Below are 13,268 nucleotides of genomic sequence, written 5' to 3'. Positions count from 1 at the left end.
TGGTTTAAACCAAACATGTTTTCCCATGGTGCACCTGTTAGGAGCCTATGTTTTCCCCAGTGGATTTGATGGATTCCAAAACCATATCAATTCAAACATGGAGTTTATTCATCTGTTTTACAGAACAGCTGAAATGATACCACCCATGGGAAATGAGGTCCAACGTGATTGTTATGCTCTACATTACCGTTACTAATCACTTTGGGAGTGTTTTGTTTTTCTGTGGATTTGCTTTAGGCTAAGAGGATCTATGTTAACTTTCTACTGATATACAATATCCAGCCAACCTCAATTTTCTATCTTTTACACACACACACACACACACACACACACACACACACACACACACACACACATAACCAGTAAAAACATTCATCAAGACATATTTACTAGCTGGATATTAGAAGGAAAACAAAACAGTTATTTACATTGATGTGTAACAGACACATTGAAAATAAATATTTATACTGTTATGTTGATAACAAAAAAAACATAATTAGAGCTGGATTATCGTTATGTTTCCGGCAAAACATATTTGTTATTGCTAATTAATATGAATATGGACGTGATTTGGTTGCAGTATTTTTGATTGCTAAAATTTCTCTTTGTTTCTTTTATACACAGTTTTCAACCTGCATGAATTTATTTTTTTTTTGGCTACTGGGAGGCAGTGCAACAAGCTGCAACCTGATATATTAGCATCTTATATATTGATATGGCTAACATGTTAGCAAACAGGTTCCTAGGATAGCAGGACAAAGCTGCTACCCTCATTGCTACCTTTTACCCGCTGTTACTTAGCTAAAAGTCGACTGGTCTCCGTTTGCTACACAGACTCACAGGCTGCTCGAACTTCACCCACATTAAGACCTAAACTTGCAGACGTCACCACACTAGAATTCAAGCCGGCATGATGAATGAACATGTGCACAGACACAAACAGAGCCCCAGAATGTGTTCTGTACATCAATGGACTAAAATCCTGTTAGTATCAAACTGAATCCAGCATGTGGCAACATACAGGACAGGTCTTTGATGGATATAGTGGTAGTATTTCATTGGCAGACCCCCCCTCCCACAGGAAATTTCTCTAAATTTAGCCCGACGAGCTACTGGCTCCGTTTGATCCCTGCTGTGTATAAAGGTAATCACATAAAGGTGACCCTGGGGGGGGTAATCTTTATTAACCCCACGCTGCCAAATTCATTTCAGCGCGGTGAAGTTGTGAAAGGAGGGGAGTGGGGTAAAAAAGGGATGAGGCCCCCTTTATTTCTGTCATGGGAAACCTCGATAGCAGAGATTGACAGGGGAAGTAATTAATTTCTGTGGCATTTAACCCCCTGTACAGACAGCCCTGACCTTCAAAGGTTGGGCTGTGTTCAGAGTTTGTCATGTGAAAACACCAGGCGCTGGTCTCGATTACCCACACCCCTCACCAGTTTAGTTCACTGGCTGATTTGTACAAACCCTGACAGTAAAGTAACAGCTGCATAAAGTGAGATCAGATAACGCCTTCATGTCAGCGCACATTAGGTGGTCTGCTGGATTTGACTGGATTACTAATGTCAGTTATCGTGGTGCAAAGCCCATGAGTGATCTCCAGATGTGCGGAGCAGTGGGTGCTGAAACTATAGAAAGGCTCGATTAGTGATGATTGGATCCTAATATACGCCACCGCAGAGTTTAAATTATGGCACAGCGGTGACATCTAACTAATGTCATGTGGCTTATTGTGACAATTGATAGAATTTATCTTCTTAATTTACAGTTTGTGTTTTCCCAATTTTCAGTGGGAGAGCTCGCATTTACCACATGCTACCAAGGCATATGAGAAACATAGACATATGATAATAGGCTCTGTCTGTTAAAGCCACATTAAACATCTGTTTGTAACATTTCAGTTTAGTATGCACTTAACAGTTCCTTCATGTTTCATTGAAAAGAATTCACTGCTAATGTTCATTGGCTCATTGTTTCCACTTTGCAGATGATGGCGTCCTTTCAGCTGTCAGTATTTTATAGCACAGACTTGAAAGGGTACTGATGATAATTCAGTCAGGAAAAGCTTACAAATGCTTTTTGATGACTGTTTCTCCATTGATACTGTGCTTTTCTTTTGTAGCTTATCTTATCTTAGCTTAGCTCAGCTTATCTTAGATTGTATAAGCACATTTCCATCTGTTTTCATGCTACTTGGTCTATGCAAGTCATTTGAGTGGTACATTATGGAAGCATGGCCCCTGACAACCTCACCATTAATGTCAGGGAGGGTGGCGGCTTTTTAAAGTGTGGCAAAATAACCCTGATGATGCCATCAGGGTTATCTTGGAGTGGGTTAAAGACTATTGATTTTTAACAGAAAACCCGTGTTGCAAACTGGGGCTGTGGATTTTGAAAGATATAGGCATTTATCAGGCAGGGAGTGTTTAACAAAAGATGGTATCCAGTTGCATCATGGTCATTATAGGAGTGTTTTTGGTGCTTGTCTGAAACTAGAGAATAAAAGCCTTTTGGCCTGCGCAGCATCGATTTTGAGCATTCTTCATTTAATACGTGTCTCCCAAATCAAACAACATTACAGAAGAGCAATACTAAATCCCTTACTTTTGAGTTTGTCACTGCTTGATAACAGGTCTTTCTGCTGCTTTGATCTTATTTTTTCATACTTGCACTGACAAAGCTCAGTGAGACTCTTTTTTCCCTCGCACCACCCCTTGCATACCAATATTTTTTTGTTGTGAGGATTTCAAAAAAACAAAATCCAGCCTTTGATGTTTGGCACCGTTGACGATCCATAATTAAGACATGTTTATTTTGATTAATCTGGCATACAGCTAACTGGCTGCTTTCTGGCAGACTGCAGCCTCTTCATTAACAGCAATGTGTAACCTGGTGACCAAACAGAGCGTTCATTAAAATCCGCTGTTATTCAACATTACTTTGCCTGGGAATTAGATATTAATATCCAAAAGGGGTTGCAACTGTGAGAACACGATTAACTCAGATATTCACAGTATTTTTAGTCACACTGGGAATTAGAATTGGACCGGTTTGCTATTGCGCCGTGAACTTTACTTTTTATCCAACAATCAAAGCATCCAATAAAACTGTTAGATCTGAAACTCATTTTCGGCATCTCCTGACTGCTTGGCATTATTATAGTTTGGTAGATTTGGCAGAAGTAGCAGGAGTATTATGACAGCAGCAGTACCCATGTGGACAAGCTGTTGGAAGTGAAGCTAAACCTGTCAAAAGTAATGTTCCTGGGGATGGCAGCCCTATTCTGTTTCATCCAAGAGAAAAGCCATTCATGTTTCAGTTAGATACACATGGATGGACAAAGGTAAGAGAGGAAGGCTGATTTGGTGTGTGTACGTCTGGCAGGTGGGGGTGGGAGTTGGACTGTATGTGTGTGTGTGTGTGTAAAGCTGACCTTGTTCTGATACTACTGCTATTACCGCACAGACCTCCACACGCCTTCCCAACCCTGACACACACAGGAGACTCTTTTATCCAGATGACGCTGTAAGGTAAGGCCACAGCTGGCAGCAGAGGAATCCTAATGACCCACAATGCAGTTCACTGAACCAGGAAGTGCCTATTAAACTAGGGGGGACCACTGACAGTTGCAAACATCACCCATCACTGTCACATGGTGGGACCCTGAGGTCTACTCTCTGTGTGCCATGATGCATCTGTTACAATGGAGTGACTGTATGGCACACATACAGCGAAGAACAACCTCAAACATCACTGGAGCTGCTCAGTGATGAAAAATGTGTATATATAAAACAGCAGGCAGATTTAACAATCTTATTTTGAGTTATGTTTTACATGTACACAGCAGAAAATGATTGAACAAAGGCATTTATCACTCATGTCATGAATGACTGGATTGCCATGAAATTTGGTTTAGATGTTCATGATCCCCAGAGAATGCATGTGACTTTGTTGCCTTTTCCACTGGCACTATCATCAGGTAAAACATTTTATTAGTCCAATACTTTGATTTAATCGTGAAAAGATGTCTTCATCTTCAACATATCTAATTAGGGGCAATATTGAAGTGTATGTTTTTCTCGCATGGTTGTTACATTTGCTAAAAAATGAAATGTAGCTTTAATGCATGTTGTATTGCAAAGAAGCACCAATTGTGCCCTTTCTATCTAGCAATATGTGATTTAATTACATTCACATTCATTCTCCTGTAAAAGCCTCTTATTTTGAACTAAGGTTTCATTGTGCAGTCCTATTTCAAGTCCTGCCAACTGAAGTCTAGAAATACAGTATGATTAAATATGCACCACGGACAGCTAATTGAGTAATCAGTGCAAGGTCATAACATTCTGTAACACTGCTCACCCAAACCTGGAAACTACTTTTTATCAAACATGTTCTTTAAATCCCGCCAAATCTATTCTGATACCGTTGAGTGCCTGCTTTTTACTACACGACACACTCACAATGTCTGTTAAGCTTGAAGTGGCTGTCTGAAAAGGGGGCACAAACAATTCTGAAGGACAGCACATGAAGAAAGAGAAGCTAACAGCCTATGAATGAAACATACTGGAAATTCAACAGACAGGCCTTTCAGAGAGGAGCTTATTTTAGTACAATTATATGAAGAGTGGCCTTCTGTCTAAAACCCAGGGTCTTTGCTGAGTTACACAAAACAATCTGAAGACTCTGTGTAGTTTTCATAAGAAGCAGCCAATTTTCTTGTATTGTTGTGGCAGACGATTTTTCTTGTATTGCTATAGGAGTTGTGCGCATCATAGGTCAGGACTAACCTTGGATTATTTCCTGGGATTGCGTATTACTGATAAAACTGAGGCCTCATGTCCAACTGCATGACGAGAAAAAATTCTATTTATTCAATATAGTTACAATTGCTTGGAAATCTGAAGCCACAAATAGCTTTACAAATGAGCATTTTTATATGAGCATTGTGCTGTGCACATCCTGGGGCTTCATATGAGTTTGATACAGCATTATCACCATTTGTTTTGTCGTTGGAAAACTGAATACTCTCAATCTCCATCAAGTCTGTGGATGCCATCCTTTCCAGCACTCATTAACAATGGTGAAATAAAAGCACTTTATGCCTTAACAGTAGAGAGATGAAAGCAAAAGAGGCGAGAGGGATGTGAACAAGGTGCAACAAAGGACCAATCTCATTCTCAAGTCATAATGTTCTGGACCACTGCGGATGGATCGACTGACCGACGGAAGGGGCAAATACATGTTGTACTGTACAGTATGAGTACACTCATACAGCAGAAAGATGCAAAACTGTACCTCATATTCATACTCTTCAGTCCTCTCCACCTCTGCTGGGGTGTTGGACAGGTACTCTGGACATTCATAAAACTCATGTTCCATGGTGTGGATGGAATGACAACTGAAGAGAAAAAAGAAGAAGAGACAGTCACGTTGAAGACCATTAATGTATGCTCCCATATGTCTGTGTCCTCATGTTTGTTATCACTAGTCTCTAGTATTGAATGGCTTTGGCAGGTTAAGAATGATATCAGTTAAATAAGGTCTAAGAATAAAGGAGGTGGTCTGTGCCATGTTTAATGGCTTCTTTGAGAAAATAAAGACATAAAAGTAAAATATACTAGTATTTATTATGCAACATAGCAGATCCCATATGTAAAACTTATGTTTTTTTTATTTTTTTTTATTTTTTTTTTGTAGTTTTGTAATGAAGTTCTGAACAAGCAGTGTTGACATCAACCATTAAAAGCCACGACCCCTGCAAACTGTCACCATGATAACTGCCTCTCCATAATCATTGACCAAGACTGGCATATATGTAACTTTATGGGATAAACTGATTTCATCTGCTGCCCAGCAAAGCCCTATCAATAGCCACAGAATGGACGTAGCGCCAGAATGCCTGCTCTATCAGCCCATTGGCTTTTAATTGCCCAGCAAAAGCTCCCATTAAAGAAAATGGATGTAGCACAAAGAAGCAATTATTGCATGCAGGTTTGGCTCTGCATAATGATATCACAGGGACAAAGTACTTAGTTGTGCTGGGGGTTTCCACACTATGATACAACTTCTTAATAACTACCGTGAAATGAAAGAGAACAACATAGAAGCCCCTGAGAGGCTTCATGTTAATTATGGATGGAAAAAAATGGAAAATCATTTGGTTCCAGATAAAATATGTATTGTAATAATATTAATTTACTGTGTGTACCATTAAGGCTAAAAGGCTAAAATTTATTGCATCTGAGTGTTTGCCCTCACCTGTCAGACAAAAGGAAGGGACAGATGTCAGGGACAGGTGGAGTAGCAGGCCGAAGCTTCGACAGCGCCATGATGTGTTCGAAGGTGATGTCCGTTTGCGTGCAAACATCCACTACACACGCATCCTGTGGCGTGGCGCTGTGATTATGTGCAACAGCAGCCGTGGATCTGGTGGGGGTTCGCCGAAGAACCTGGACAACAATGGGGTCTCGTCTGATGGCCTCCACCACCGCCTCCTCATGGTCGACCTTGGAGAAGTCGCGTGCATTCACCTGGAGGACGAGGAGAACAAATCACTCGCACACCCTCCATGTTCCATGTTGTGGTGAAAACACGCAAACCATATTTTGTTCCAGCGTGTGATTCTCTTTTCAGTGACAATAATTACAATATATACCGTCTCTTGAAAGGGGAGACTAGTCCGTTGAAAATGAGAGGAGACCCTGAACACTTATTAAAGATCACAGAGCCTCTTTTTAACCCTCATTTATCCAAGGACGATCTGGCAGACGTGCATGCACTTTTCAGCAACAAGCTGCTTCACATTCACACCTGGGAGCTTCACAGTACCTTTACACATCTCCACAGTCAGGCGCCGAATAGCTTCCAGTAAAGCAACTACAAGTTAAGTGCTTTTATAAAGGGCACTTTGGCAGTAATTCTTGATGGAGGGAGCACATTACATATTCTCCCATTTTTTAAACCTACGCAGTATGCTTTCCCAGCAGGTTCAGACATTTTAACTGCTGACCAGCTATTCACAAATGCGCTTCTCTAACCTTTAGGCTACTGCCAAATTTACAGAGACTGTATAATGTACTAGATCGCAGCATTTGCTGAAAGAGAAAACCTCTTTAATGAGCTCATTTTATTTCATTCTGTTTTTTTCATTCTTCTTCACACCAGTCAAATGCATTATTTACATTGCAGTCCTACTATTAAGTCAATTAGACGTATACTACTACTACTACTACTAATAATAATAATAATCACAATAACATTAATGATTTAATCAGAGGAGCAGCTAAGTGGGGAGGAGCAGTGGGGGTAGACCTTGCTTCACAGGGAATGTCAGTTGTTGCAGGCAGCACCTACTTAATTTGCGAGATCAGAAAAGGTTGTGCCACATGGGAATCAGTGGAGAGGAGATGTCATACTGACAGCTGTAAGAATACACACTCCTACAGCATACATTTACTCTCTGATGCCAAGTTTAACCCAATTAGATTAACCTCAGTATGCCAAGTTCATTTTCAGCCTATCACCTCCTGGAATTGATTGTTTGCATTGATTTCAGATGTCTGAGGGTGTCAGAGTGCTTGTCAAGGGCTTAAAATGTGATGTCAGCATCATTATTGGGAGAAGCTGAAATATCTCTCATACACATTAGCCTGTTGGAAGGGCTTAGTAACAGCAAATTGGACATCATGTTGATGGCAGTGTCTTTTGTGATGCAAATATCCCATTACCATTTCCCTGACATTTTTGTGGGTGCAATGAGTTAGACAGTGTTGCAGCTTTAGGTGCCCATCACTCTACTTTCTGCTGCCATCTGCAGCTATAATGCCAATTAACTTATGGCTGAATCAAACCTGTGACCTTTCATGTTTTCGTGACATAAAAGTTCTCCTCTACACACATTAACTTCATTTTATCGTCCTGTTTGAATCTATGTGCATCGCAGAAGAAGTAGAGAGAAAGTTCCACAACATTTTAAAGTTGTAATGAGGTCCAGATGGACACATTAATCTCCAGTCAGAGGGAATGCTCTGGAAGGCAGGAAGTGATTGTGCGGGTACACCTGCCAGTGTGTTTACCTGCTGTTGTTCCCCTATTCAATCTGCCTGTTGATGAGCTAACTGGGGGCTGATTAATAGCCAGCAGATGTGACAAAGACTGGGGATAATGGCTCAGAACGTGCAGGTTTTATGCGTGTGTACGTCTTTTTTGCATATACACTGAATTTACAGAGCATTAGGATAATTAAACTACAAATGAGGAGATAAAGAGGAGCAGACAAGTAAGCTATGACTTTTAGAGCACTGTCAATTGAGATGTGGAAATATCCTCATTTTCTGCTCAGTGTATAATCGTTTTCTTTGCAGTCTCCTATTATTGTTCTATTATTGTTTATTCTTGCAAAGACCATTTCCCCATAGGGATTGTGGTTTAATTTAGTCATGACATGGGATCATCATTTCTGTCTGTACGTGTGTGTGACTGGGCAAACACGCGTTGGAAACGTATACGTGCTGATGTGTTATCTGCACTGAGACGTGTAGGTGTGCGGATCCCATCAATATCAAACAGTAATTCCATTTTGATTACAGGTTCCCTGTCTCGTTTCTCTACTGCGCTCCTGTGACCAAGCTGACAGAGAGACAATATCAACTCATTACATCATCTTACACAACCCATGAAAGCTCCACGAGAACTCTAACAATAGTCTGAGTTCGCTGCAGTCCATAGGGACGGCTGCAATGAACCAACAATCTAGTGAAGCCTTCATATACCTCTCAAGCTAAAGGTTACCGTTGCCAATAAAAAATGGTTCCCAGTAGCCCTAAACGAAAGCTTCTGCCTGTCCAACCACTCTTCCTAAAGGTCAAGGTTCAAAGTGCTGTGTTACAGTTTGGGAGGGTTACTGTAGCAAATGTGTGTGCGTTTCTGCTGTGTGTGTTGAGCACAGCGAGTCATCATCGATCCAGCCTTTACTGAAAATGTCATTTGCTTGTTATCGGCCCATTTTGTATGCTTGTTATTACTCTTTGAGATACCTATGTGTTTTTATCTCTCCTATCTATCTACTAGCCTTCAATGACACAAAGCAGTGAAGTAGAAACACTAAAGCTGCAATTATAAAAGAAATATTTTAGATTAAAAAAATGTCATTATCTTAAGACTTGATCAATGGACAATATTGGGGTGTAGGGCAAACAGTGTCTACAAAGAAGTGTTGGATTAATGTAGCTTAGCCACATCAAATAAATTCCTCTGGACTCTTACTGCTAACGCTACTCTGCTAATGTAAACTACCTTGTTACCTTTTAGCAGGGCTAGTTAGCAGGCTAGGTGTAGCTATTTTCACCAGGTAACAGTAGTTGACGACCTTAATTCCCAGCACTGCCTCTCTCCTCTTGTGCTCTGAAGTGGATTGTTTAAATACACTTTGATATTTCATTTCCTCACATAACTCTATGTAGACTTTTAAGGTCACACAGACAGAACATGACAAGTCTCAGCTACCAGCTATTAATGTAACATTTTGCTGCCTGTGATGCACCAATTACACACACCATTGACTGTGAGGGGTTACTGGCGAAGCATGGTGTGGAAATGGCTATTACATGTGTTGAGACAGGGTTTAAGCAGCACAGCCAATCAGTGCCAGGCCTGAGGCTGAGGAGAGGGCCCGTGACAACCTTTAAATGTGTCACTGGGTGTAATCAGTTGGCCACTAAGATGGCTAAATGTTGTTTCCACTTTTGAATACAAACAGGAGCGATAAGGAAAGCCAAGAGATAAGAGTTTGTTTGTGTGTGTATTTGTGTGTGTGTGTGTTTCTATACATGTGAATGGGTGTGTTCGCTGTGCAGAGATAAGAGCGCGATGGAAACCACTCAACCTCACAGCTAAATCTGACAGATATGGTGTCAATGTGAGCCAATGCACACACGCCGCACACGCACACAGTTTAAACATTACATCAGCTCCCAGCAGACTTAAAACAGCTCTACAATGCAATTGTTTGCATTAGCCATGTTTGACTGAATAATGCCAGTATCTCAGACTGAATAGGCTGACAATGGACCACGAAACAATAAGCTGCTGAGGAGAGATCTCTCCTGCCTATTCAACACCGACCTCATCTGCTCCTGAGGAGACACCGCGCTCAACATCACCAGAAAGCTTTCATCCATAAATCCCCGAGATCATGATTTTTGTGAACTTGAGCTCAATACAACTAAAATTGTTTTTATATTCATGGAAATTGGCATATTGTGATGAGTGACGAAGCGCAGGTGGCATGCTCCAATAATCTGCCATATCTCATTTCACTTCCTCCTCTAGCTGCATCGAGATGATTCAGGAGGCCTCTCTCATGTGGCGAGGGCTCACTGTCATAAATGTCTCATTTTAATAATAAAAGTCTCCGACATGCAATATCACCATGCAGAGGAGGCGATGAAGATGATGGTTTCATAAATTTGAGTGGCAGGCTGAGCAACTGGTGGGCCGTACTCAGTCAACTGAATCACATTGACCCTTGCCTTGTGCGGGATGAGAATACCATGATGCATGCCTGACGAGCAGACAGGGTGAGCTTGCAAAACAGAATGGAGGAGGTTGAAATAAATCGTTTTTCTTCAATCTGCACCTCTTTAATCGTTCTACCGTACTTTCAGCTAATGTTCAAAATCATATGATAACTCTAAACAATTTGCAAATGGTCATTTAAGAATTTAGAGACAAATTCTAGCAGCTAGTTTGGTTAGCAAGTTTTTCCAAGTGGTAGACATCAGTGAAGTTTAGTGTCTTTAAATTCTAAGTGCTCTGAAGTCAAAAAGTGAAAAAATAAATTCACTCACTTCCTGTACAATTATAACACCTGCCATTTCAAAGGCGACAGAATCCCATTTGTGTGAGATGTGGCTGAGAGAGGAAAATATATAATTCACTACAATTACGGCCAATTTCAAGCTGAGTATGGTAACTCTCTGCTGTAAATGACTGCTCTTTTGCTGTGATCTGATTCATTCGTTTTAATCTATATTTAGCCAGGGAGGCTTTGTGAGCATGTCAGTCTTTGCAGCACTGTTCTAGCTGACCAGAGCAACCGCAGTCTACTTAGAGACTTCCTTCAAAGTTGAATCTCTGTCTAGTTCATGGCAACCAGTCGCATTTATCTTCCCCCTATAACTGGAAATGTGCTGGAAGAGAGACGAATTGTGATGTGCGAGGAGAGTTCCTCAGTACCTCATTGCATCGGCCTAGTTCTGAGTAAAAATACAAAATCCTGACCTAAGTTAATTCTCCTAAGTGTGCCATTTTCTTCAGATTTGAAAAGATTCACTCCAGGAATAGAAAAACCCTGACTCAACTTAAAAAGAGCAAGAAGAGATAGTGAAATTTCACCTCTGTTTTGCATTTTCAGCCAGGCCTGTTCGTCTTTCCCAATCAGCAACTGTTCATTATGCATTGTAATGCTCCGCTGTTTTACATTTCTGTATCGCACCAATTAATCAAAGTGACAAGGTATTTAATGAGAGGCAATTAGAGTGTTAACCAAAATGCAAATCAGATGGAGAGAGAGTGTGGAAGGGGGTGCGAGAGATGTGTGTTTGTGTTGGTAGTGGTGGTGGTGGTGGTGGTGGTGGCTGCTTGGGGTGTGTGTGTGTGTGTGTGTGTGTGTGTGTGTGTGTGTGTGTGTGTGTGATAAGCTGTGGCAACGGGTTCAAGGAGACTTTGCTCAGTTGCCTACTTATATTAGGACCCTTATTCATGGAATAGTTCAGCTCTTCCTGCCTGTGTTTATGTGCTCATCTGCACCCATAATTGCATCTATGTCCACACCTGCGATTGTGTGTACAAGTTGTAATGAGTGCCCTTCACAGTTTTTCACAGACATGGGCTCCTGCACAACAGGCAAAAACAACCAATTAGTTCTGCATGGAGGAGGACCGCATGACAACATGAAACGTGGATTAAGTAGCTGCTGTCTGGATGGATGTTAAGTAGCCTGCTCAGGTCAATCCTTTCTACATCACATAGTATCTGTGTGCAGTAGATTAGACTTCTCCGGGAAAAGCTCTTCACAGTGTTGGCTTGTTTTAGCTTTTAGATGTTAGCTTCAGTGGGAGCGTCAAAAGTTAAAAATTTATGAACTTTTAGCAGCAGAGTGGCGTGCTTCAAGTGGTTCTGCAGCAGCAGTGGAGACAAGTGCCTCCCGCATGTCCCTGTTCAATAATATCTGCTAAAAGTAACAGGCGGGTGTACTGTCCTTCAACTGGTTATCCTGCATCCAAGCCCCTCACCGTGAAGGATCTGCACTGCTTAAGTGTCCTTCAGCTTTGCAGCTGCACAACTGATCATTCGCAGTTACCTCTCTATGGAGGGATAAAACAGCAGAATATTTCATATATGTCCCAGAATCACTTAAGACGGTCTTCATAAAGGCCAGACTGCTATGTTGCGCCATTGTGCCAATAAAACAGAAAATATCTTGTCACTAAGACCTTTATGCACCCAATTGTCCCCCATAAAACCAATGCTAGGGTCAGTGCAGCTGGCAGCCTTCTCATGTTTTACATTTTAGAAGACATGTTAAAATTTATTTTGAAATCCCATTAAGTCACATTCATATTTTAATCACCTTGATCGACATCTCCAGTCATTCAGAGCTGAGCGGCAGCTTGTTCAGTCTGTGAAACTATACTGTTGGCTGACGTTCACTCAGTGGAGCCAGAGAACTGTCAGCAGCATCAGCTTAGAAGACACTGGATATCTTCAGCTTTAATTCAGTCAGATTAATTATCAGCAGTTTGTCATTAGTACCATGAGTAGAAAACTGCATAACCATCAATGAATATAATGCGCCTTTGAATGTAATAATTACAATAATGAAAAACTCATTTTAAGCATCCCAGTAATGTAGTCATTATCGCTGCATGTGAATTACAGTAAATTGTCTAGTTGTCACTGTCATAGTGACACTAATATTGTTGGGCAAAGTTCTCCATTTTTGTTCCCTCCTTTTTACATATTCAACATCAGCACAACAGGGTGTATTAAGGTGGACACTATTGCTTCCACAAAAATGCATATTTACTTTTGATCTTTTATGGCTGCACATTGATCTAATCTTATTAGTGTTTCTCTCATTCTCCTTTAAGTGGGGTGTTTTTTCTTTGTCTTGCTGTCAAGATATTTCTTTCCCCTTTTGTCTGTCGTTGTCACCGTAAGTCAGCCCGGTTCATTTAGATTCAGTGGGCAAAATGCTGTATTTT

General features: G+C 41.0%; 1 protein-coding gene across 1 annotated transcript in view; it reads right to left on the bottom strand.

Annotated features, from left to right (window-relative positions):
• Positions 1-13,268, bottom strand: part of pdzrn4 (PDZ domain containing ring finger 4) — a 34,318-nt gene that overhangs the window by 7,891 nt on the left and 13,159 nt on the right. Inside the window, exons 2-3 of the mRNA XM_076722310.1 lie at positions 6,262-6,533; positions 5,299-5,401 (exon numbers count right to left, since the gene is read on the bottom strand). Coding sequence (XP_076578425.1) covers positions 5,299-5,401; positions 6,262-6,533 — 375 coding nt within the window. The remainder of the gene's footprint in view (positions 1-5,298; positions 5,402-6,261; positions 6,534-13,268) is intronic.

This window comes from Chaetodon auriga, chromosome 22, assembly GCF_051107435.1.
Source record: "Chaetodon auriga isolate fChaAug3 chromosome 22, fChaAug3.hap1, whole genome shotgun sequence".
Classification (NCBI taxonomy): domain Eukaryota; kingdom Metazoa; phylum Chordata; class Actinopteri; order Chaetodontiformes; family Chaetodontidae; genus Chaetodon; species Chaetodon auriga.
This window is presented reverse-complemented; position numbering and strand designations above follow the sequence as displayed.